Source organism: Mchenga conophoros, linkage group LG1 (genome assembly GCF_057382185.1).
Source record: "Mchenga conophoros isolate Kocher_MC1m ecotype Shallow Benthic linkage group LG1, M_conophoros_male_GT1.1, whole genome shotgun sequence".
NCBI lineage: Eukaryota > Metazoa > Chordata > Actinopteri > Cichliformes > Cichlidae > Mchenga > Mchenga conophoros.
Window position 1 is genome coordinate 34,739,775 of NC_140526.1, and position 26,118 is coordinate 34,765,892.

At 42.9% G+C, this 26,118-nt stretch overlaps 2 protein-coding genes across 3 annotated transcripts in view; one reads left to right on the forward strand and one right to left on the reverse strand.

Moving 5' to 3' along the window:
- The first annotated feature begins 242 nt into the window (after window positions 1-242).
- On the forward strand, window positions 243-3,493 carry dbx1a (developing brain homeobox 1a). Its single transcript, XM_085276057.1, has 4 exons — window positions 243-671; window positions 789-890; window positions 2,457-2,659; window positions 2,785-3,493. Exons 1-4 carry the CDS (start codon window positions 308-310, stop codon window positions 3,070-3,072), a joined length of 957 nt encoding a protein of 318 aa, XP_085132183.1. The 5' UTR covers window positions 243-307; the 3' UTR covers window positions 3,073-3,493.
- A 40-nt stretch (window positions 3,494-3,533) lies between these two features.
- nav2a (neuron navigator 2a) overlaps window positions 3,534-26,118 on the reverse strand; it is a 222,445-nt gene continuing 199,860 nt past the window's right edge. For both annotated transcript variants that reach the window (XM_085276044.1, XM_085276039.1), the window contains 25 exons: window positions 25,588-25,807; window positions 23,758-24,041; window positions 22,651-22,716; window positions 21,962-22,006; window positions 21,231-21,391; window positions 20,920-21,102; window positions 18,520-18,572; window positions 16,581-16,604; window positions 16,116-16,190; window positions 14,484-14,567; window positions 14,240-14,363; window positions 13,864-14,051; window positions 12,212-12,384; window positions 11,964-12,117; window positions 11,551-11,737; window positions 11,334-11,431; window positions 11,139-11,234; window positions 10,780-10,954; window positions 9,925-10,160; window positions 9,372-9,523; window positions 9,014-9,085; window positions 7,246-7,442; window positions 7,047-7,165; window positions 6,572-6,772; window positions 3,534-6,422 (listed from right to left, as the gene is read on the reverse strand). In XM_085276044.1, the coding sequence (XP_085132170.1) occupies window positions 6,297-6,422; window positions 6,572-6,772; window positions 7,047-7,165; window positions 7,246-7,442; window positions 9,014-9,085; window positions 9,372-9,523; window positions 9,925-10,160; window positions 10,780-10,954; window positions 11,139-11,234; window positions 11,334-11,431; window positions 11,551-11,737; window positions 11,964-12,117; window positions 12,212-12,384; window positions 13,864-14,051; window positions 14,240-14,363; window positions 14,484-14,567; window positions 16,116-16,190; window positions 16,581-16,604; window positions 18,520-18,572; window positions 20,920-21,102; window positions 21,231-21,391; window positions 21,962-22,006; window positions 22,651-22,716; window positions 23,758-24,041; window positions 25,588-25,807 (3,493 nt within the window). In that variant the 3' untranslated portion in view covers window positions 3,534-6,296. The remainder of the gene's footprint in view (window positions 6,423-6,571; window positions 6,773-7,046; window positions 7,166-7,245; window positions 7,443-9,013; window positions 9,086-9,371; window positions 9,524-9,924; window positions 10,161-10,779; window positions 10,955-11,138; window positions 11,235-11,333; window positions 11,432-11,550; window positions 11,738-11,963; window positions 12,118-12,211; window positions 12,385-13,863; window positions 14,052-14,239; window positions 14,364-14,483; window positions 14,568-16,115; window positions 16,191-16,580; window positions 16,605-18,519; window positions 18,573-20,919; window positions 21,103-21,230; window positions 21,392-21,961; window positions 22,007-22,650; window positions 22,717-23,757; window positions 24,042-25,587; window positions 25,808-26,118) is intronic.

Consider the following 26,118-nt stretch of genomic DNA (forward strand, 5'->3'; position numbering starts at 1 on the left):
GACTGAGCCTCCTTTGTGGTCCCCACATTGTGTGATACTTGCTTATGAAGTCTAATACAATCATAAATTGCGTCCTCCGGCCAATCAGCGGCCCGGGAGATGCTGCATGAAAGCGACCCATGTGGAGAACTTTGTTGAGCACCATTGTTGAGGCTGTCAGCCCTGAGTGGAGGGCCGAGGGGGGGCAGGCTACTATAAAACTTCTCTCCCCAGAGTGAGGAAACCAGAGGAGTTAGCAACCGTTCACAAGACTGATTCTCTCCCAGCTGACACAAGGAGTATTTGAATTTTTCTTAAAGCCGGGACCATGATGATCCCAAGCGTTATTGCGCCTCCTGCCTTCTACCCCGGGCTGTACCGGCCCGCCGCGGCTCTCCCGCTCCACCAGACCCTGCCGTCGGCCTTCCAGACCCACTCCAGCTTCTTGGTGGAGGATCTGCTGCGGATAAGCCGTCCCGCCGCCTTTATAAACCGGACTGTCCCGTCAGCGAGCGCCTCCGTGACAACAGCCACCACCACCGTGTCCACCGGCGGCGCGCTGGAGCGCACGGTAGCGGTGGGTACGGGGACGCGCGAATCGTGCTCACCTAAAACATCGGTGCCGAACAGCAAGGATCCGAGTTTTCTCAAGTTTGGAGTGAACGCCATCCTCGCACCCTCACCAAAGACTGGTGAGTAGACACTACAGCATCGCTCTGCTTTCTCCTTACGCGCATGCGTTTGATTTAGAGCCACTTTTTTCTTTTCTAAATGAAGGAATGATTTTAACATGCTCTGCTCTTCAACAGCGTCCTTACCCCCTGCAGTCCACAGTCTGAACACCAAGACCTTCCCCGTCCCCTGCTTTGACGCAACCTTTCACCCCATATTCAGGGCGCCTTATTTACCAGGTAGGCGCAACATTTGGTTTTTTTACTCGCTTCTTCCTTATCTACGACTCTCTTTGGCCTTTAGAGTCGTGTCTGTACTAATTGCATTTAAATGTAAAACACTTTCACCCCCTCCTGTCATATATTTTAACCAAAACAGAAGCAGTAAGGGAAACAAACAGCCAGAAAAGAAGAAATCACTGTCTCATTAATGGGGACCGCTGGCTCTGGCCTCTGCGTGGACCCACACACCCACCCCCTAATTAACCAATTATCCCAAATCGTCACGCTCTAAATTTGAGGCGGGGTGGCGAGTTATAGTCCCCCTTGCTTCCCATTGGGGGGCGTTTTGGCATTTCCCCGGCACCGCGTTTTCCCACAGCGTCCGGGGGGCCAGCGGGCCACTGTGGCGGGCAACAAAGCCCTCACCACCGTGACCAATTTGGTCAGCTCCCACCGGGTGAACCACCCACACACCCCGGAGAGTGACTTTTACCAGTCGGACCAAAGGCGTGAACCAGTCATGCACTAATTTCCCTATTAGGCGCTATTGAGAGTTTTCAATATTCTCACAAGACCACATAGCGCGTCGTTGTTCTTGGTGCTACTGCGAGCGCGGGGCAGCTGCAGTCAGGGGGAGTCCAGGCAGTAGTGTGCGGACAGGAACACCGTCCTTCGCCGGGAGAGGGGATTTTCAAATAACGCCAACGTTAAAAAAAAAAAAAAAAAAAAAAAATCCCAGTTGTGCTCCAATTGGAGCAGTCGGGGGAAAGTTTTCTGCATGCTGGGCGACTCATAGGATAGGTTACCGCTGACCTCAAATCCCCACTCTGTCTGTGCCTTAAACGTTTCTCTTTTCTCCGAGCGGGCCAATCATCGACTTGAGATAAAGAATAATCTCTTAGAAAAGTCTATAAAGTCGCTAGTCTTTCATTCAGACAAATCATAATAGAGATGGAGTCTTTTCATGGGCTCAGCTGAATGCCTCAACAAAACAACTCCAGCGTCCTGAATAGCTTTTCGTGTTCATTTAATGAAAATGATTTGAGGGCACGAAAAAAAAAGCACCATTCCCCTCCACTCTTCACTCCCCCATCCAAGCATCAGTATTCTGGTATGCAGTTGTGTTTAGTTTGAAAGTGTAAATCTCCTTTTGTTGCGATAATATATGGCCTTCGCCGCCTGTCCAGAGTCTTTTCACCGTTAGTTCATTACTACACAATTACCGTTCACGGTTTATTAACTCCTCTATCCGCCCTCACAGGGTTCCTTAAAGGATATGCTACCTCTTTACCATACCAATGCGGTTGGGGACCGGCCAATGTGCTAATTAGTCACCTCGTGCCATTTCACTCAGGACGCATAAGCACTGCACAGTTCCAAAGGGGAAACTTCAAATAATAATCCATTGAAAGCTGGTCCTAACGCAGAATCGTTATATTCATGCGGCCATGTCATGGTCTCATGTCCAGGCAGTTTTAAGTACAGCAATTCGGTACATTTGTGGCATGGTGGTTGTCTTTAATGACGGAAAACGATGCTAATTGCTTCCACTTAATTTTCTGTTTTGTTTTTCCTGCACTGTAGCATCTTCATCCGTTGTTCCAATCCCGGGGACTTTTTCGTGGCCCTTGGCAGCCAGAGGAAAACCCCGGAGAGGGATGCTGAGGAGGGCGGTGTTCTCCGACGTGCAGCGCAAAGCCTTGGAGAAAATGTTTCAGAAACAGAAATACATCAGCAAGCCCGACAGGAAGAAGCTGGCATCTAAACTTGGCCTAAAAGACTCGCAGGTAAAACTCGCAAGTGCTCAAAATGTTCAGTACGCCGTGCGTAAAAACCAGTTCCGTAATCCTCTAGCGACTAACCCATTATCGACAAACAACTTTACCCACTCATGATTTTCTCCTTCTTGCAGGTAAAAATTTGGTTTCAGAACCGACGGATGAAATGGAGAAATTCCAAGGAACGAGAGCTGCTGTCTTCCGGTGGATGCCGCGAGCAGACGCTGCCCACCAAAGCCAACCCGCACCCGGACCTCAGCGATGTGGGCAAGAAGTCCTCAGCCGAAGAGGAAGAGGAGGAAGAAAAGGAGTTCGGAACAGAGAGAATGAGGGCGGCAGGTTCCACCATCTCCTCTCCCTCCCTCTCCAGTAAGCACTCGGATTTCTCGGAGTCAGATGAAGAGGAGATAACAGTATCTTAATTTATTTTGAAAAGCGAGTATAGAGTTATAACCCATGATCTGTTTTTATGAGACTGTGACCAGATTAGAAGGAAACTGCAGCTGTGACAAACCATCAACGTCGCCGTTCAAACAAGTTGCACCCATGTTTGTCGCTTCATCAGTGCATGCGCACTGGACAGGATCTGCTACTGAGACACAGTTTGTTGTTTTGCACAGCTTTGTTGAATTGTACAGTATTTTGTACAAGTTCGTATGGAAGTTTTATGCCAAGAATATTGCGTTACTTTACATTGACATGAATAGAGTTGTTTATTGAAAAATGTAGCTATTTTGTTAATTTATACCAATTTGTTTAATAACTATGTTGTATTATGTGCTGTATATATGTTTATTTCACCTTTTGTACAAAAATCAAATAAAACTAAACAATTCCAAGTCACATGTGTGTGCAGTTTTAAGATAACAGTTTGACCATTCAATCATAAATAATTATTAATTTTATTGAAACACAATAACTTAAGACTAGTACAGTGATATCAAATTTAATTCTCTGAGCCCTGGACAAACCAGTGATGAGAAACTGCACCAATCTGCTCTGATGTAAAGAGACTGTACACAAAATACTCCTTTTCAAGTACTGTAACAAATTGTCTAGAAAAAGGTCATCAAAATGCTGCACAATAATAAACTATTTACAAAATTATGTTACATGTAAAAAAAAAAAAAAAAAAAAAAGTACATTGCTAAGAAGGCTAAACATTCATTGAGTTTGTGAGTAATAAATCAACAGACGAGTCAAACGCTTGATAGACATCCACACCTCTCAGAGTGGGTTTACACACGCAAACAGAATTAAGTCTCTTTGTGCTTACGAGGACAGTAGCAGGAGAGGCCTTATGAAATACACAGACACACTTAATGGACAAAGAACGTTGGCCACAAATCTGTAAAGTCTTCACATATCTGGTTCCAAGCTGTACATCTCGAGGCAGTGCTGAAAACAAACACGCATGCGGCTTTTGGCTTCCATTTGGAGATCAGAATGAATGTTGCATAGGATAGGTGAGAAAAACATGGAAAGTCGCGCTGGACTCCATGACCCCAGCTTTAAGCACCCCTCCCAGAAGGCAGGCTGGGAGGCTTAAAACAAAAGTATGATATTCGTAATTCTTTAAGCTACTGAAATAATGGCAAACCACTTTTCATTATCATTCAACCACAAGTACTTTTATCTCACCTCTGATTAATTATATTAATATAAACAAAGCAGCATATGCACTAGTTTTCCATAATTAGCTCAATATGTAGTTATGACAGTTTTGTTCATCACAAATCACATAAAAACAGACAATAAGTGTGGCAGAAGCACAGTTCAACGATGTGGATGAGGTATAAAAAAAAATTAAAGACTTTTTCTTAAAGTTCCCCTCACCCGATCAACCATCAATAAGTTAAGTTCGGGTATTGAGCACCACAACACATCCGAATCTTTTTCTTGATAGTGGTCCAAATATTTACACCATCTTCTCAGTTCACACATGCATACAAAAGCACTACTTCTCTTTCATGTGTATTCAATCATGCGGCATTGGTGAATAATATGATGAGAGGTCCGCATCACTCCTCGACAACCGCAGTCGCTCGAGGTGAGAGTCGACTCAGAGCCCTGTCAAGTTTACAGCCATTTAGAGGAATAAAGAATCCGCTAATGCACGTAGAAAATAGTAAGGCATTGTTTGTTAGAATTCAGTCCAGCACCAAAAGGGTTCTGTGCTACAACCGCCTGCTTGGGGCTAATGTGCATGGAGATCTCAAATGTTTACTAAGGGGGTTGAAGCATGAGCTCACAGACTTGCACGGTGAAGTTGTAACACAGCTAGAGGAGAAGAATGCCTCAAAAAGGACAAATCTAGCTGTGGTGGATGATAACTTCCCATTAAGTGCCCTTTCCATTTAAAAATCTTTTTGTGAGAACTTTAAAGGGATTCTGTAAAAGAGATTTTCATCTGTGCAGTTTTTTAAAAGTTACTTTACAGATGCTGTGGATTAAAAAAAAGAAACAAAAAGCTTTTCTCAGGAAGTAAGTGTTTATATTTGTCTCTTTAGCCAGTAAAACCTACATGTTATCCTTCTAGATTTACTGGAATAATAATTTCTCAGCTATAATGCCATATAACCTCTGTGGACCTTAAAGAAAAAGTGCAATATAATAAAATACCAAAACAAAGTGTAAGTAGGTTTTGTGATAACAACTTTTGATTCAACTAACTAAGCTTGCCTTCATAAGGTTCTTTCTTAAAACACGGTGTAGACAAAGCTTTGCTACAGTATTTGCTTACTTCTCTGGTACCATATAGAAAGCCATCAGTTCCCATCCTTCATGTCCACAAACACGCTCGGCTATGGCAGGTAGGAACTCATCGCTTAGTTGGTTTTAATGGACACGTGTCCTTCGATGGACTCTTTTTTTTGTCTTTGCTAGTTTGGGATGGACAACTAATGAACTCTCTGAGAAGTCTGTTGGAGTGAGATCAGGCATGCTATGAGACTGAACATTCACTTTGGCTCGATTCATCCTCCAGTGATCACACAGGCAACTTCAGCAATGGAAGAGGAGGAGGAGCAAGAAAGTGGCTGGCTGTTCCTCCATCCATTCAACCCACAGCAGCATATATGTTTTCAGAAGGCTGAAGTACAGGGTTCACTCACGCTCCAGAGCTGAGGGCCTGTATCACCATCTGCAGGCAGCTCTGGCACACTACAGCTTGGCAGGACCCGTAGTGTCTTAGCCTGGTGTCCTTGGACCGATGCTGCAGCCTTGTGGAGGATGGAGGACTCCTGGCTGGTGTTTTAAGTACACTGATGGCTGGTGATGATGGTAATGATGAAGCCTCGCCAACAGCAACAGGCTGCGTGCTTTTCTTCTGTCTGTCTGGAATACATGTCAGGCTCCAGAGAGAGGAGCCACGGGCCACAGTGGTGAAGGGAAAAAAACACAAAAAACAGGACAAACAGCGCAGTGCAGTAGAAACTTCTGTTGCCCGTTTACTGAAATGCAATTTCACTTTTTTTTTCTTTCCTTTTTTAAAGTATTTGGGTTACCTGCACCCAAATTAAGGTGGCTGGATTTTGTAGCATGAAATTCAACCCTCAAACGGAAGTTCTCACACTGAGAACAGTTCTTATTATTTAAAAGAAAAAATTTTTTTTTAAAGTGATGCCGGTGTTGCCTTCAGATAGCATCACAAGGTCGACTCCAGCGATGAGTCCAGGATGTCATCCTGGTGGCTGTTGCTGTTGGAGTCGCTGTCGTAGCTCTGTGGGCTCGACGAGGTCGCTGCCTCCTTCAGACGCATCAACATGTTCATCTGTCGGCACAACTAAGTGTCAGTTCGACTGAGCTTTATGCACGAAGCAGTTTCTTTCACACACAGGTTATAGTAGACACTGTGCATTTGGTTTAAATGGTTTAAATGCTCAGAACAGAAACAGGCATCACAGTCTGCTCTTTACTCACCAGTGGGTCTGCGTCACTGTCACTCTGTGGCGGCTCTTTTCTGACTCCTTCTCTCGGGGCTGAGTAGCCATCGAACCCGACATCCTCTGGCCGGAGCTGCAGCAGCGGGGGCCAGTCACCTGGAGGGGGGGTTGCTGACCACGGGTAGGTGTCAATAACCCAGGCAGCTGGGTCTTCCCATGCAGCTCTGCGGCCATACAGCTACAGAGAGAGACGAACATCAGAACTGTGACCCAGAGAAGCTTCGAGGTGGACAAAGAATTTAGGACAACAGTTTTGAAAAACAAGTTTGTTGCTGAGGTTCAGGTTTATGAGTAATAACTAAAAGTTACAGCAGACAAGAGTGAAAGCTGGAACATATGTGAACAGAAATGAAAGAAGACACAGCTTCTGATTCTTTGATGAAATGGGAAAAATGTGAAAGAGAAGAATGGTAATATGTTTAATAACTCTACAAACAAAAACTAAGCCCAACCTGCAGTCCCTCACGCACTGCCTCCAGCATGTAGGGGATGATGGAGTAATTCCAGAGATCAGTAAACCAAACCCTGGAGCCTTCCACGTCCATGGGACATGACAAGAAGAGACGGGGTCCTGCAAACCACAGAGCAGAGGTATAAATAGTGCTTCCACACTGGCATCTATGCACTCCCTGTTCTCTCCCGTGCTCTCACCAATAGTGACATCAGAGGAGCTGTGTGTCTCCAGGAAGCGGTTGAGGCGGTGCCAAACCCGCGGGACCCAGTCAATAATCTTCACCAGCTCTACGTTGCGTGTTCGGCTGCTGATTTCCATCTCGATCAGCTTCCTTCTCAGGTAGCGGCCAAGGAAACCTTTCACTGGCTCCATGTGGTTGACACACAGCACCCACCTGATCAGAGATCACACAGGCATATTAGGACTCAGAAATATAACATCCTACCGCCTGTCCTGAAGGGAGAAGCTGTAACTATGATCATGTGAATCTAAGCATTCAGTTGCCAGGCTCTACAACGACAGCCTACAACATAATCTATTTCTCAAGCCAGGGAACCAGGGTTTTCTCAAAAACCCGTCTGACCAGAAGCTTTAGAAAACAACCATGTTTTGGGGGGGTGCAAACTGCTCTGACATATATAAATAATTGTTGCCCTAATATTACAGTTTTATATTTGTAGCTGTTGTTTACAGTTTTGCAAACTAAACATCCATCCATCCATTCGCTTCCGCTTATCCTTTTCAGGGTCGCGGGGGACGCTGGAGCCTATCCCAGCTGTCATAGGGCGAGAGGCGGGGTACACCCTGGACAGGTCGCCAGTCTGTCGCAGGGCCAACACACAGGGACAGACAACCATTCGCACTCACATTCACTCGCACATTCACACCTAATGGCAATTTGGATTTTCCAATTAACCTATCCCCACAAGCTGCATGTCTTTGGACGGTGGGAGGAAGCCGGAGTACCCGGAGGGAACCCACGCAAACACGGGGAGAACATGCAAACTCCACACAGAAAGACCCCGGCCTGATGTTGGAATTGAACTCAGGACCTTCTTGCTGTGCGGCAACAGTGCTAACCACCGTGCCACCGTGCTGCCTGCAAACTAAACATAAAGAATTAAATTCAATATATTCAAGAGTCAACCCAACACTTACTTAACCCTAGAAAAATTAAATATCGGAGCTCTTAGAGGTGACAAATTCAGCTGTTACCTCCTACGACCCACTAAAGAGGAATTCCTCTGCAATGTAGCTTTTTGTGCTTGTTACATTTTGCAGACTGGGTTTAACAACCAGCATGTAGAGAATCTGTGTGCATGTTTACTTTGCTGGACTTGTGATCCACGTTGAAAGTGACGACAGCATTTGGAGTTAGCGGTCGGCCCTCCAGCAGCAGCAGGTGATGCAATAGCTGATTGGCCAGGTAGGTCTTTCCTGTACCGTTATATAAGTTGTTGGTATTTATGCTTGTGCTGGTGCATTTTGTTTTAATTACTGTGTGGTTGGGTCTCTGTGTTTTATAAGCAGTGCCAGCCGATAGAAACAAATAAAACGCTGGGGTTACCCCCCCCAGGTCTTTGCTCTTTGTTGTGCTCATTTTGTTTTCGGGTGCACACATATTTGTCCGTCTAGCTGTTCCAATTCTTTTTACATTCCTTCAGGTCCATTCTGGCAGTTTCAGCAGGCTTCCTCCAGGAATTTGCTGACATTTCTAAGTTCTTATATTGATGCTATGACATTTATTCTTTATACTGAGGGGATGATTGTTACTCTCTCACTGATAAATTCAAAAACGGGGGTGAAAAGTAGCCAGAAAAACAGAAGAAGAATCAACTGTTCTGAACAGGCCTGTCACTGTAGCTGTGGGTTGCATGGAGCCAACCTGTAGTCACATTTCTAGGGAGGTGCATGTCAGGTTAAGCTGTAGGGTTTACGTAGCTATGGTATAAATCCCCAGTTTACCTGAAGTTGTGGTGAAGCTGCAGGTTGGGGGCAGATGAAGTGGCTTGGCTCATGGTGCCGATAATGTAAGGGCTGAAAGGCAAGAAAAGTACATCATTTCATGAAGTTACTAAACACGTTGAGAGGGATTTACTCTGCTTTAATCTGACGTAACTCCCTGAGCTGTTCTAACAGGGGTTTTCTTTCAGCTCAGTTCATTTGAGGTAAAGTGAAGCCAACCTGCTCTACAGAACAACTGTACACATTTTCAAATAAATGCAATACTTCTAGTCTTTATTGAGTAATAACACTAAGCATGTATACAAAATCCATTCAAGCTTTAGGAGGACTGTGCAGATGGAATGTGTAGTGAACTGACCTGTGCTGGTAGTTGCAGTTGAACAGACCATTGAAGATTTCTCCCAGGGAGCTGACATGGTGGAGGTTGTCCAAGATGACCACTAGAGGGCTCTCTGCCCCTGAGACACTGCTGCACTGCTCGGCCAAACCTGATAAGTACTGACGCAGCTCCTACAAACACATAGATTACGTTTTACATTTCTTAAGCCAGGGAACAAGTTGTTTCTCAAAAACCCGTCTGACCAGACGCTTTAGAAAACAACCATGTTTTGGGGGGGGGTGCAAACTGCTCTGACATATTGAAATAATTGTTGCCCTAATATTTGTAGCTGTTGTTTACAGTTTTGCAAACTAAACATAAAGAATTAAATTCAATATATTCAAGAGTCAACCCAACACTTACTTAACCCTAGAAAAATTAAATATCGGAGCTCTTAGAGGTGATAAATTCAGCTGTTACCTCCTACGACCCACTAAAGAGGAATTCCTCTGCAATGTAGCTTTTTGTGCTTGTTACATTTTGCAGACTGGGTTTAACAACCAGCATGTAGAGAATCTGTGTGCATGTTTACTTTGCTGGACTTGTGATCCACGTTGAAAGTGACGACAGCATTTGGAGTTAGCGGTCGGCCCTCCAGCAGCAGCAGGTGACGCGATAGCTGATTGGCCAGGTAGGTCTTTCCTGTACCGCTGGGGCCTGACAGGATGACGCGCCTGTGCTCCTTCAGCAGGGAGACGTAGCGCTGCAGCATCGGCTTGGGGATGAGCGTGTCGAACACCAGCGAGTCCACGTTTTCACTTCCTGCACCTGTACACGGACACATATATTCATGTCATGGGAGGTTAGCAGTTTGCAGAAGATGACTGAGTTTGTCAAATATCTTAATGTTATTTTCTTTAGTTCAGTTAGCTAAAATCCTCTACCTTTCATAACCAAAGTGTATTAATTAGATTTTTTAATCAATCAATAGTTTGTTTAAATTCAGATAATTTAATGTATCACAATTAAAAATCCTTTTTTTGACAGCTTTATTCATTGTTTTTGTTTTTTTTGTTTGTTGTTTTTTTTTTTTTTTTTTACAGTGAAATAAAATGTTTTATTCATTTATTGAACCCAAGACATATTTTAAGTTTTAGCACAAGGTGTTTTGTTTTGATTTATTACTGTGGGAAACCTTTCTCTTAAAAACTACTCACTCTCTCTAATATATATATATATATATATATATATATATATATATATATATATATATATATATATATATATATATATATATATATATAATAAAATTAATATCTCTATCTATCTATCATCCCTTGATGAATTTAACATGCTGGCGATCAGCCACATTTCCATTGAGCTCATGGAAACTGAAGGCTGCGATGCGAACTCATTGGGACCAATGAGCATGCTGAGAGGTTGGTACCTTTGAGCTGGATGTTGATAGTGTTGTCTCCCACCAGGTAGCCGCACGGCAGCAGCTCAGGCGTGTTGGCGGCACTGGGGCTGCTGGGCCGATGGATTTCTCCAATGTTGTATCCCTGCACGCTGTCTGAGCTCAAGCCTAGCTGGCTCACTGGATCCACATGGGTGATGTACTCCTGTCAGAGATAAAGCATTTAGCAGCTTTCTAAGGACTGAAATGTTTCTGAATGAGAATGTTTTGTCCAAAAACATGAAAGTGAATGGAAGGAAATTATGTTTATACAATATAGGAAGTATAAATGTGTCAAATACAGCCAACCATGTTTTGTCTCTGATTCTTAACCATTTTCCTGTCTTTACCTTGAAAAGGCGTCGGACTACTCCATCCAGGACATCCCACTTAGTTTTGCCACTAACACCGATGCAACCAATAAGAAAATGTCGAGGTCGAGCCTCCTGTGATGGAAAAATTAAAAAAGTTGAATATACCAAAAGCCTACAGATAAAATTAAAACCTAAAAACAACCAGAAAAGCGTTTGTTACATTAGTCTCACCTCTCCCCACTTGCTGTCTTCATCCAAGCTAACGACAATCCTCACGTGCCGCCCCTCCTTCCTTCCTCCTTCTCCGCCCGTGTCATCCAGCAACATGTCTGACCGGAAGACAACGTTACATGTGATTTCTCCATTGTCAGTGTTACACATTAAAACATTTCATTGTTAAATACACTGGAGTAATGTATCATCCTGAACTGTGCAGGTCCTGTCTTACCCAGGCTGGTGGACTCACTGGCCGTGAGGTTGAGGCCATGTTGGGAGAGCCCTGGTGCAGGCCCTGGGGTGTGGCCGTGTGTATGAGGGGGAGGAGAAGATGAGATGGAGGCCTGGGAGCCCGTCCTGCTGCCCTGGTTCTCCAGCTTCAGACGGTCATTCTCCGCCTTGAGCTTCTCAATCTCCACCTGCAGATAAACATCCGAAAATAATCTTTTATGTACATGTATGTATTCACCCTTCCCTCATGTCAATTAAACTGTTAGCATTAAAAATGCATTAAACTAAACATCAGAAATCAATAACGCTTCAGTCACATGAGTACAGCAACAATTATATGCAATCAGACATTCAATGTTTACATCCATCTCAATGTGAAGCATACTCAGTAAGCTCAGTCTGAAATTTGCAGACCTGCATGCGGTTCATGGCCTCGCGGAGTTGATCAAGCTGATGTGCAGAGCTAAGAGCCTCCAGGCGGATGTCAGTTAGTTTCATCTCCTTCTCTCTGAGCTCACTGCGCAGCTGCATCACCGTCTCAGCCTCGCTGTCCAAACACTCCGACAATCTGTATGCGCACACAAGGCAATGCAGTTTGAAGCATTAACATAGTGCAATTTGAGCAGTTTTTTGTCACATGCAGATGTTGAGCTAGTACACACAGTGTGTTGGAGTGCGTGTTCCTGAGCATGTGGCCTGTGGCCGAGGTGCCATTGTGAGGCAGCTTGGGAGAGGATGGCAATGAAGAGTCCGTCATCTCCTCGATGTCAGAGTGAGAGGAGGCCGACTTCGGAGATTTCTTCTTGCTGAATGCTTGTTTGAAGGAACTTCGCAACTGCAGGAAACAAAAAGAAGAAAGAAAGCAAGGCGATGAACAGGTGAGGTTATTAGAAAAGCTGTTGAGAGGGGAAGTAGTGGGAAAACTGCAAGTGAGTCACAGGGAGAAGAAATAGGGGGAAACTGTCTTATGACTGACTCAGAGCTACAGCCCCAAACACAGTGTAATGTGTTATGTTTACACTCTTATGTAAACATATTTGTTTTCTTCTTCTTCATGTTAGTAATTTATTTAAGGTGTTTTGGCAATCTCCTACAAGAACCACAAGCATTATGGTTCTTCTGACATTTTCAGGTGAATTTTTCCTTAAAGAGCCAGCTCAAGCGTCATGAGAGCAGCTTTCAGGGAGAAGTAGTGTTAGAAAGGAGAAGAAAGGCACTACAGTGACAGCAAAGTGCAGGAAAGGAAGAAGAGGGCCGATGTTAGTAACCTATAAAAAGTGCAGGGGTTAGGCTTCTTTCCTTTCATTTCACATAGCGTACCATTCTTACCTCATACACCTGCCACATGAAGCGAAGCACAGGAAGACAGAGAGACAAAACAGCACATGTTCATATGGGTTTGGGGGTGATAATGTGTTATGGTGGGACAAACAGATTAAACTAGAGATGCCTACAGGACTAGAGATTTTATTTGACTTCCAGGCAGCTGCAAGCTAATTCTACATCATAGCCACCATGAAGCGAGGAGTCTTTCATGATCCATTATATACTCTCCAACACACGCTGCCCCCATGCACTCAACACATCACTCACTGTATGAGCAGCACCTGCATGGAGGAGGCTCCTGTGGGGTCTCATCTATCCAAGCAGTGGTATTTTATTATCACTGTGACCTAAGGCAGGAAACTCTAGAGGATCTGATGTCTAAAAGTGCTACATTGCTCTTCCTGACATTTGACAACATCTGGATTGACAAGCACAGGTGGCCAAACACATTGTTTCAGTCAATCAGGAGGAAGAGAGGGAGGAAGAAAAATTTCGTACTTCATCATCTCTGACTTGTCCTCCGGTGCACAAAAAAGTCTTTCAACAACAACAACAAAAATTTTTTAAGTGTCATATTTGTTGTATGATCACTAATAAAAAAAATTAAAAAAAACACTAATGACTCAACATTGGGACAACACTCTATCCAGAAAGCATTACTACATAATTTACAGGTCAAAAGACAACTACTACATTTAGCTAAATATCAAGGTAAAACGCTGATGTTTTCTGATCTCTAAAATAACCAGTCAAATCCATCATTACTTGCTTTTCAACAACACTGAGCCTATGAAAATACTGTTTGTAATCACCTTCTCCCCAGTCAAAGAACGCTAAAGAGGAGAAACACAAAGATGTGTCACCCACACAAATATGAAAATGCAGATACACAAGACAAAAAAAAAAAAAAGTTAAAAAATGGCTGCTTGTTGTCACACAGTGCAATCACCTCCTTGTACATAATCTATTTAAACTGCTGGCTTCTTACCCAGTTCTTTTTGTTCTTCTTTTTGTTTTTAGCGTCAGCATCCATGTTGGAACCCACACTCGAGTGGCTGGTCGCGCTGGCAACACTGCTGACGCTGTCGGAGGAGTGCTGTCTCTTGATGCGCAGATCTGGCTGCTGGTTCTGTTGCTGCTGCTGCTGCTGCTGCTGTGGACTGCCATTACTGCCAGCTGGGGAGACAGAGGATGGGGAAAAGATGTATGGCATTACAATGTGTCCCATGATGACCTTTCTCCCAGACATGTCTATACAGAGCCTCTATACTAGAGTGCCTTTACATGATTCCCAGTTAATAATCCTGATATTATTGGCACAAATTCAAATTGCTGTACTGAGGCATTACTGTTATTTTCTGTACCTGTGCGATCCCCTTTAGGTGTAAGTTCAGGTGTGTTAATGACTCCATTGATGGCAGCCTGAGCAACAGCGTTCTGCTTTTTCAGAAGCTCGATGGTCTTCCTCAACTCATTCAGCTCGGAGTCCTGTACAGAAAAAACATGATGATCAACCTAACAATCATCTACAGAGACTTTGTGCACAGTAGTTTTCTTTCAAACATCAGAAACCAAACATTTTTTTCTTTTTTTCTATTCTGTTTTTACCTTCTGCTCGGCCGTCAAGGTGAGACTCTTCAGCCTTATGGTCATGTTGCCCAGAGACTGTTCAAACGCTGCCACCAGGTGAGCCTGACAAGAAACAATCAAATTGCATCTTAACAACTCCTTACATAACATGGCAAATATACAAATACACAAATTTTAGCTAACTTCAGAGAGCTAAGTGGTTCGTGTATAAAGAATTGTATCCCAAGTCTGTTTTATAATATCCTGCAAGTGTATGAAACAATCTTGATTTAATAAACAGAGACAATAAGAAAATGAACGGCCTACTTTTTGGATGAACGGAAAAAAGTGAGACACGTTAACCTTGAGGCTAAAGCCCAAACATGTTAGTCAATCATCTTCACACCAAAATGAAAACATAACCAAACCCAAATAATATACTAACCAATAATGTCCTGGGAAAAAATATTATCTTCTGGAGAGGGCACATTACGAGTACAACTATGACAAAACTGTTCCAAAAACAATCCTTGGATCCTTGGCTCATTCAAGGCCACAGACAGTCAACGATTGGTCAGACCTAGTTTAACTCTAGGTGGTGGTTTTTTTTTTTTTGTTTTTTTTTTTACACGACCTTCTGAGAAAGAGGTAACTTGGGTATGTGTTCACAGTTCAAAAGAAATACAGACACAGACATGACATGTCAAAGAAAAATAATGTGAGTGCCAAGGATTAAAACTGGAGACAAATTTACAACAAAAGACTTGAACTATTCCTTTTGAGTGACATGGATCATTATGGTGATTTAAACAGTTAGACATGGGTGAACTTGCTCATCCTTCACTATTATGTTCTGGGCTGTGAATATAAATGTTCCGCGGACGCCTGTAGAAATGTGTGTGAGAGTTGAGCACAGTGCTGACTGACATGTGATTCAAGTCGTGACTTTTTAGAGCAGCCTCCAGGGCTTCAAGGTGTGTTCAGATAATTCATCATGCATATAAATACATTTGAACAAAGCCCACCTCCCCAATACCAGCTCCTGTCTGCTCCGTCTGTGCTTATCTTTCAACACTCGTGTGCACTTTGTGTATCCAGGCGTCATCGACAACAAATCTTTACTCCACATCTGGGACAAACCCTCAGCATTGTGCTGGGACTTGACACTGCTGTAATGTAACACCTCTGCCTTGCTTCCATATCTCTAATCCACAGTGAAACTACTAGCAAGCGCCCACTCAGGCTGAAGATTACCAGCTGAGCGTGGCAGGACTTGTGCAATACAGGAGCAGGGTTGGCAGAAATGATCATGTCTAGAGATGCTTAAAGAGATGTTCTGATCATTCTACCAGTTGTAAAATGATACCTGTAAGAGATATCCCCTCAGTCTGAATAAGTGTTTCTGCCTGTATTTGGAAAATGTTCAGGAATTTGAGAAAACGCTGGCATTTTAAAGAGCTCAATATGTTTGTTAAAACTTCTCTAATTAGCAGTTAGAAATGAGCATATATGGAAATTATTTGACATATAATGGCTTATTTAGCTTAATCTTTGGAAAATAAAAACTATAGACTATATATAATAAAAGGGTTTTTTTAACCCCTTTGATAGTTTTGACAGATGTTCTTCAACAGTTTGGGTTTGCATGTTCTTAAGTGCTTGAGGCCTTACATTTGCACTCAGTTGTGTTGTCAAGGCTGAAACTTTTTCCTGGGAGGCATCCAACTCCCGCCGAAGCTTGCGAATCTGAGGATTTACAAGAAAAAAAAAATGCCATGACATCAAAAGGCGCCAAAACAAAAGCATACACACATAGATTTAAATACATGCATGCCTTCATGGAGCATGTATGTAACGCTAAGCACATAAATGCATCCAGCATCAAAAGAGTCAGGCTCCCAGATTGAAGCTCTGAAGCTGTGATTGAAGTTCAGGTTCAGCGGTGAAATGGCAGAAAGCATAAAAGAGCACGCGCAGGTGTTCACAGGAACAAGAGCTTGTTACAGGGTCAGTCACAATACAGCTACACGTGTATCTGGATCCAACTGTAAAAACATCCCCGTGTTCCAACAAGTCCAGTGGCTGTGTGCAGAAAATTAAAGAGGAGAGAAGTGCTGTGGGCGGGCTGATGCTTACCTCCGACTGAGACTTTTCCTCATTCTGTAAAACAAACACCAGAAGATAAGAAAACCATTAGAGGGCACCACTGACTGAATTGAGACAGACTTTAATTAAAAAGCAGAGCAGAGTGGAGGTTGGAGCACACTCTCGTCTGATTTGTTAGCTCCATGGATATGAGCTTTATAAACTGTGGAAGATATTGTCTGGCGTAATATGTCTGGAAAGTAGAGAAATCCTCCTAAAGGCATTTCACTGAGAGATTCATTGTCTTGACAGGCTACACATGGAACAATAGTAAGAAAAGACAGGTAGTCAAATATGTACAGAGTGAGAGCATGCAAAACAAACGCTCGCACGAACACAACACACCCTGCTGCCGTTCACCAAAACAGCGAAACACGCAACACCCACATTTATGTGTAAACACACTGCAACGGAAAGATCTTTCTTAGCAAGAGGTCAGTGTATTGTTGGATCAAAACTGGCCTCCCTGAGGCTAAAATTTAATACGACTATGAAGCCGTCTTACGCCATTTCCAACCAATGACAGCGACGTAGCAAATGCCTCAGTTTTCCATGAATTTTGCATCTTCTGATGAAGATTAGATATAAGATTTAATATGAAGCTTTTAAATACGAAATTACATTTATAGAACTTTGCAGTGTGATTTGCAGTGTGATCAACAGTCTTTCAGCATAGCTCCTGAACTTGAGCAGGAGAGCTGATAAGCCACGATTTTTCCATCTGTCCACTTTCCAGCTCCTGATCGGAGCAGCAGCACGCAACATCTTTTATCATCTAATCTGTGCACAGAGGTGTGTGAGCACATCTGTGTTGTGGCACGTGGCATCTGTCCACATACGCAAACGGAGCTGTCAATTGCATGCAAACACTAACACACACACGCACACACACGAAAGGCTTATCCTAGATACACAAACAGCAGTCTGTCTTGGAAACGCAGACAAAACATATCATGTATTTTCTCTGTGGTGACACATAAGCTCTTCAAATGTGAATATAATTTAGTTAGGCAAAATGTTTGTGTGCTTTTAAGGACAAGCAATAAATAGGATAAAAGAAATTTCATATCAGTGTGATTTCTAACCTGGAGACCTTTAAACTAAACTGCAAATGAATCTCTGAAATCAATCAAGCACCATTACCTCGCAATCTACACTCAGAAAAAAAAAAAAAGTTCCACATAATCAGATAGTTAACAGCTGTATTCAACACTCAGACCACAAGAAAAACAACAAAGACTTTCTGCACCCTACGGCCCTGCTCCGTCTCATCCCTACCGTTAGTTGCCACGATGCGACAGCGCCTGTCAAGGATAAAGTTGCCATCATTTTGCTTCCAGTCTCTTCCCCTCTGTGATTTTGAACCTGCGACTCTTTATCTCAAAAAGAACCAGCCAGTGTCTGAGAGTTTCTCTGCTACACCTGCCCAGGTGAGGAAACTCACACAGGGAGGAGGAGCCACACTGTGAAGCACAAACCTCTGACTGGCTACAGTGCATACTCGTGGGCTGTCCCGTGTGACTTCAAACAGCCAATTTCTCACAGGATCTTTGAGTTACATATCTGCGCGGATTAGGGGGTAAATTCACCAATTCATGTAGTCAGTATATCATAACTGCGCTGACAAAAGAACAAACTGGTTTCTCCAGTTTCCATGTGAATTGTGGTGCTGCTGCAATACCACAATACCTGCTGCTTTGCAAAGACTGCCTTAAATGAGATTTTGCCTTTTAGATACCATCACAAAAGTGCACGCTTTTTCAGTAGCAGTTATATTGAAATGTTTTTCTTATTCTTTATTTACCCAAAAATAATGTATCCAGAAAAAATGCACTGCTTCTCTTTTGCATCACTTTAAAAATGTAGTTTTTATTCAGAACCTCAGTCATATATGACTAACTCTGTTTAACTTGGCAGTTTCTGAACTCACCGTGGAGTAAATGGAAGAAGTGCTGGAGACCAGAGACAGAGATGATCCGTGAACTGAAAAGACAAAATGTGAAAGCAGTGATTAGAAATTACATCTGTAGACACAAGCACCTTCATTATCAGCAGACCTCCCACACTCCCCTCACTAACCACCCACTCTTTTCCAACACTGCCCACCCAGCACGGTTCCTCCCAGTCTTCCCAGCTCCTGCCCACCTCCTCATAAATGACATAATGACTGCCGAGATAAAGAACTCCTACATGCAGCAGTCAGACTGTGGCGCAACTAATGACTCAACTGGTAATAACACATCAGAGGCAGGGAAACAACACCAGCACTGTTTCCTGGCTGTGAGCAGATCAGAAAGGATCAGCAGTGTGATGTCATCAACCGCACCGAGAGGTTGTGCCGATCCCAGCTGATTTATTAGTTCATAAATAGCCTTGTAAGTATGAGATGTGACTCACTTTTATCTTGATTTGGTCTAGACAGAATCATGTGCTGGAAGCCACATGAAAAGGTGAACTGCACTTTAGTTTTAGATCATCAATATTAGTTTACATCTTTTTCTAACTACTAATATCCATTATTCTTCACAGAAGTTGTTTGATTAAGGACGCCGGTAGCGCTGAAGGTTTTATGAGTGCAAATTCCCAGTAAGTCTCTTTTAGCCTGCAGATGCAGGAAGAGGATCAGAACATACAATGATAAAATGGGGAGGCTTTTGGGTGGAGGGGATGGAGTGAAACTGTATAATGGTGTCGCTCTTAAAAAAAGGACAGGTCCGACAAAGTGTTTTGAGTATAATGTGACTTTTGTCCTGTCACTCAAAGAACAGTCGGGTAACTCTACACTTGGGTAATACGCACATGTGTACACACACACACACACACACACACACACACACACACACACACACTCTCTTATCCTCACAGGCCTGCACACTGCAAACCAACACACAAACACACAGCAAGAGTGTGTGAGATGGAGAAAGTTATGTCTGAGTAATCTTGAATGTCACCACATATCCCTCACACCTCACTGTGAACCCTGTCATTATCTCCACTAGTAAAAGAGAGGACAGACTCGTAGAGCTGGAAAGAACTGAGGCAGATATGCTATCGGGAATGGCGGTGTCTTAATAATAAGTTTGCAGCGAAGTAACTGTGCGTGCACATTCCACCAAACTCTTAAAAAAAAAAAACCAAAAAAAAAACCAAAAAAACAATCAGGTGTGCGTGACTTTCAAAATTAAGGCAGCTTTGAAACTGTGTACACGAGAGAGGACACGACTAACCGGTGACCTTAGTCTCTTAGCAAAAGAAAGCCTCAAACATGTGTTTGCTTAGAAATGTAACAGTGTTCTGGAGGAAGATAACGGATGGCAAAAGGTGAAATCATGAACATGTCTGGTATGGCTGACAAAAGATGTTTATCAGAGTTTGATATTTAAAAAAAAAAAAAAGAAAAAAGGTTTCAATGTGGAATTTAGAAGAACACATACAATCAGCTGTTTCACAAAACGTGTTACCAGATTTGATGTCTTTGCTCATGGCTTTGTCCTCTATATTTACACACCGCCTTCACTGTGGAGGACACACATGCCTTTGTATTCCTTTACAGTTTTGGGTGTGAAACCCGCCTGTGATGATCATCTGTGCTTTCAAGTTTTACGTCAGCATCCTATAACCTAAAACCAACCAGGATGACTGTGACAAATTTGAGAGGAGTATAAATTTCTGCACTTTTTTTAAACTATAAAATGTTTCACTTTACCTCCTAGCATGTCTTTCAGCTGCATTATAATAGGTTATGTGTTTATTATGGTTTACTGAAATCCAAGTTCACAGCAAACTACTGTTTTAACATCACTGAATGCTGGGTTTTTCCCCATTGAGAGAACAAAATACTGTGCTTCCTTCACTCTCCCTTCTTCTCTTCCCCCCCCCCCCCTCTAAATCAAAGTGCTGTTTCTATGGCTCAGAGGATTGGGATGGCTCCAGCAGAGAAACCTCTCCTGAGTGGGGAGTCTGCCCGCTGGTGGGAAAAGCACTGGTGGGTACTTTTCCCAATAAACAAGCTTATGAAAAAAACAAAGCCACACTAAAGCTGATTATGGATTTCTAAGGGGGATAAAGGGCTTTTCTTTGAGGAGGGGTTGTAATCTGCCCTAATGTTCTCTAAACAAATGGAATAATAATTCTTTTGGCATGAGGACGTGAAATAAGGAAGCTGAGGCTTCACAGTCACAGAGGGATGGGGGGCATGCAGTTCTTAGAAAAGGATTACACCTAATTACAGATTTCACCAAACATCTGAGGAAAACGTGGCCAGGACTCACACGGAGCCACCGAATATTCACCAAACCACCACATCCAGCTTTTTCCCGTCTCCTCCTACCTTCTTCGAAGCCATCCCTGAAGGATCCCGATCTGCTCATGGTGCGTGTCTTCTCGTCAAGCGACATGCAGGAGTTTCTCAGACGGTTGTCACAACAAGGGTCGATAGGGGCATCCTGATTGGTCAGGCTGTTGTTGCGCAGACCACCAAGGTTAATCTGAGCTGATGAGGTCGGGCTTGATGCTGTGAAAATGATATACGGCAATGTAAAAGTTGGCAAGCATTACATTTCTTTGTTACTCATATGTTTATAAAATGTTATAAAATTGTGACAAAGGACTAAGGTAACATTGTCAGATGTGGAGACATACCGAGTTGTCCAAAGTTGAAGCGTGTTCCAGAGGGGGAGGTGAGGCTGGAGCCGGGAGAGAACGGAGAATTGCTGGCCGAGTCCTGTAGGCCACTGGTGGAGTGGGAGCGCAGCCAATCACGGGCCTCCTCGTGGCCTCGCAGCTGTGGTGAGGGACCATACCTACAGGACATCAAAGACAAAAAAGGTCAAACCAGAAGTGAGGACACAGAGCAGAACAGGTCTCAGTTTTTACGGATGAGTTGATCTCGATTTGGATTTTTTTCCCCAGATACGTCACAATCAGTGAGATGATTTCTTTCTTTTTTTTGCTGAAGCAAACTGATTAATGGCTTGGATTTAGCGACAGATGAATCAGATGCTGAAACAATTTAAGACAACAATGTGCCAACACTGACCGACTTCCAGCTGTGAGAAACATAAACTAGCAGGAAAAAAAAAAAAAAGCAGAGCAGAAGCCAAAGAAAATCTGAGGCCCACAATCAAGTGTGCTGCATCGAAGCACAGTGACAGATCTGTACGGGGGACAACGCGACATGCCTCTGCACAGAAGCACAACACAACAACAAATGTGCCAAGTGCTAAATTAAAAAGAAAAGCATTCCTGAAAGCGTGACAACAAGCCTCGAAGACTGAATGTGGACGCAGAACAACAAAAAGAAAGGCGGAGGACAATTTAGTGAACCAGTGTGCAAAAGTGCAACATGACCAGCGGGGGAGTGAATTCAGTACCTGAGTCCCTTCTTAGGCAGAGTGTTTCTACCACAGTGTGGTCCGCTGTGGGAGAGAAACACTTCAGAAGAGGAAAACAAAGGAAGCAAGGAGGCAAGGAAACATGTGTGGCTGCATCTCTCAACAACTACCAAATTATATTATTTCTAGACTGCAAAAAACATCCATCTTTACATGTTGAGTCATCTTTTTTTAAATTTTTTTGGACACAATTTTTCAGTTTTTCTGTGGAAAAGAGTTTAAAGACTCAGAAAGATAAATAAAAATAATGATCTGAGATTGATATTTTTGCAGTGAAAACTCAAACACAACCTAAGCTCATGCTGGCATCTCTGTACTCTACCACAAGGTGGCGATAAGTGAACAGTCATAACAGACTAGAAGCTGTCCGCCAAACAAAAACACTGAAGCTGCCAACATCCACACAGACACCCTCACAAATGCACTCTGACACACAACCATTCACACAGTAGCTTAAAAAAAAAGGTCATAAAAACAATATCCACACAAACCACCACACAGAGCGACACATTTCAAACTAAAACCACAAAATACTAACTAACTACCGCACAGAGGGACTCTCTGAGGTTATTGGTGGTGCTCTCTGTGTGACAGCAGGTGGTGGTTTAGTAGGTAAATCCACAGCTGTTTCACCAGAAGCCTAGCACTTGCATACAGGCACATTTTACCTGTCCTGCCTCCGAGGTAGGGTGTTTCGGCTGAATATAGGGCTAGCAGAGGGGGAGGAGAGGGGACTGATGGAAGACAGGAAGGGGAAAAAAAAACGCACAACAGACACAGAGAAAGAAAGTTTTTAGAAAATAACGCAAATGAAGAAATGTTTAAGAACAGATCAAGTCCATGACGCTTCACCAGCGAAGCTAATAAGAAAACTCAGCGAGGGTGATGTCACCTCCTTAAAGCTTGAACTTCAGATGCTATTAAGTTTCCTCTATGTCATTCCTGTCACATTACAAAGTCAACCTGTCAGGATGGAATCTGCTACAATGACCACAATTACTGTATAATCAGCTGAGGGCGCCACGGGATTATGTTTCTGCTCGAGTGCAGACAGAATGACAAACAAGAAGTGACAACTCACCATGGTGGATGCTTTATACATCATTTTGATTCTGAGTTCTTTAAAAGGTAGCTGATGTCAAGTCAACAGAATGTTGGACACAATAGATCTTAGAATAAAAGACTTCAAGTGCTCACTAGAATTAAGCATTATACAAACCATTTTTTACTTAACCTACGCTTTCATATGTAAGGAGCTTTTTATTTGCTTCATTAGGCCATGACCATTTTACATGAGGCATGCATTTCTTATTACCCTTCAACTGCTGTTTGCAGCTACAGTGGTCATTCATTAATAGCTGGATTCAGCTGGATTGTATTATTTTACTACAATTACTGTCTTATTTGTCCTTTTAACTAACAACTCTTTTTAGCTGTTGCTATCTTAGCTTTTAGAAACACAATGTTATAATGAGGCACTGATCTGACTGAGAAACTGAGGCACACTGCAAGGTCATGAGATAACTAACCTGCTTTACTGTCTTTTTTTAACATAATGTACCAAAAGAACATTACAACTCAAAACTAGTCAACACCATAAACATTAGTAAAGTGCTTACAGAGGTAACAGTTAAGAGGACTTCTACACAATCCGACTTTTTTTCTCCTCAGGTGAACTGTCATTAATGTGAAATCTTCTGCAAAAATCAAACTGATGAATGTAAAATATTAAAGGGCTCAATGTTTGATCATTCGTAGGAAATGTGTGTTCTAACCTTTCAGACATGCCGGTCTTGACACTGCCGGTGCGACCCAGAGCGGACAGCGTGTCCTCCCTGTGGGTCCCGTGGCCGCCACCTCCGGCGCTGCCTAGGCTCATGTCGATGGACTCGCTGCTCGTGTGCATGCTGCTGACAGAAGGGAAACCCACGCTTCCAGTTCCACCGTGTCCACCCAGGGTGCTCTCCCTGCTCTGCACAGAGGAGCTGCTCAGGGTGGTTCCCCACGTCAGGCTGTTGGAGGGTCCAGTGGAGGAGTACACAGAGCCAGGGCTGGAGGCCTGAGGATGATCAAAAATTAGATTTAACATAAAAAAAATAAAAATAAAAATCTGCCTATATTTTGAAGTGATTATTTTGTGATGTGCAGCAATAAGATAGAGCACTGACACAGTCCAATTAAACTTGCTGATTTACACATCTCGCAGTCACAGAGTAAGATTATCATATTGGGAGACATGTTTCTGGCCTAATGGGTTAACCTTAGTTAACCCTGAGCTGATGAGGGAAAAATATATTGATATTGACCTTCTTCTAGGTCTATATTTTATCCCTACAAACTAGCATTTGGCTCTTTAACTGCCAAAAGATCGACTGTGCTAGCTGTGTTTTTACTGAGTGGCCTGTTTTGGCCCAGGACAATGCTAACCCTATTATAAAAGCAAACAGACATATTTTTAAACATGCACCCTCACAAGTATACAAGATGTTCTAGTTTTCTCAGAGGATGTATATTCATTAGGATAACTGAGTATTTGGATATCTTCGTGCCCACTGTTTAAAAAGACACGACTGCTACTTTGTAAAAGATGACAAAGTGTGACACTTCATGATTCATAACTAATCTGGTTAAGCCTAATGAATCATGTGTGAACATGATGGAAAGGTCATGATCCAGCATGCTCACACATTTGTGCTGTGCTGCAATATGTAGCCTACAGTCAATCCAACAAGTACACACACTGCCAGGTTCTACTTCAACTGAACACACCTAACAGCAGTTCGAGGAAATTACCACATTTGTGGAATTAGTAAGGTGAGAACAGAAATTATCTCCGTGTCCCTCCCAAAGCCTTGTAGTAGTTCTACAAACATATCTCACGTGCTTAACACACATCTGGATCATTGCTGAGCTCAGAGGCGCATAACCATTTTGAATCTAAAAGCCGAACCTGACCTTCTTGTTTGGATGTCGACCAGAAATCGCAAAGCTAACACGTGCAGTCGCTGTAGCATTAACTCTAAAGACCAGATGGATGTCTGTGCCAAATTTCATGGCAACCCGTTTAACTTTAGTTCATGTAATCCCTGACCAACCACGGAGGAATAGGCACGTCTTCTGACTTTGGAACTGCCTTCAAAACCAGATGGTACTTCTCAAAGGCCTAATAAATAAAGTTGGGAACTCTTTCAATTCATCCTTTGTACTCCATGAATTCATTAATTAATACCTTCTTGTCATGCTGCAAACATGTTTCTTATTTTTGTATAGCTGCTTTTAAACCACAAAACAAACCAAGTAGATACTTTGGCTCTTTTTATGGTAACTAACAGGTGGTGAGCAGTTGGAGAACTGTACAGCTACATGTAAAAGTACAGCTAATGAATAAGTAGCTGTTCCCTTGACAGATCCAAAATCGACATCTACTAAAATCAACTAATATCCAGTCTAGTTCAGCAATTTCAAAAGTTTAAAAGACTGATAGCACCTATAGTGTATAAATGAAATTCTTTCTGTAGAGAATAAAGAATCTTCTTGATAGATGTAATATTTTTTATTTGACTGATATTCTAATCCAGTCTCTCCATTATTTACGTCCTGCTCACCTGCTCACTGCCCAGCGTGCCTGTCCCCGATCCAAGTGCCCGGCCTCCAAACAGGTGACTGCTGGTTTCGTTGTCCAAGCAACTTAGTCCTCCATCGGGAGACTCCAGCACTGTAGCCACATGATTCATGGTAGCATGGGGGTTGGAGATAACAGTAGAGTTCTTCATGCTTTCAGCTGTGGTCACTGGCGCCTGTTTACTGGGCTTTCCACCAAATAATCTGTGGTAAATGCGGAAGAGGCAGAAAAGCTAAAGTGCTTGTAGTAGAGCAGAAAGTGTGCAATCTTGTATTTGTAATCAGCAAATTCACAATTAACACTGTAGTATATCATCGCATAAATAATTCCATTTCGATTTTTGTATACAGCACCAAACCATAATCGCCCAAAGGTGCTCTATATTGTGAGATAGAGAGCCTACAATAATACAGAAAAAAACTAACAATTATACAAGCCCCTATGAGCAAGTACTTGGTGAGAGTGGGAAGGAAAAACTCCATTTTAACAGGAGGAAACTTCTAGCAAAACCAAT

Coding starts and splice junctions, on each gene's coding strand:
- dbx1a (XM_085276057.1), top strand. CDS start 308: ATGATGATCCCAAGCGTTATTGCGCCTCCTGCCTTCTACCCCGGGCTG. Junction 891..2,456: donor CAGGGCGCCTTATTTACCAG/GTAGGCGCAACA, acceptor CCTGCACTGTAG/CATCTTCATCCGTTGTTCCA. Junction 2,660..2,784: donor TTGGCCTAAAAGACTCGCAG/GTAAAACTCGCA, acceptor TCCTTCTTGCAG/GTAAAAATTTGGTTTCAGAA.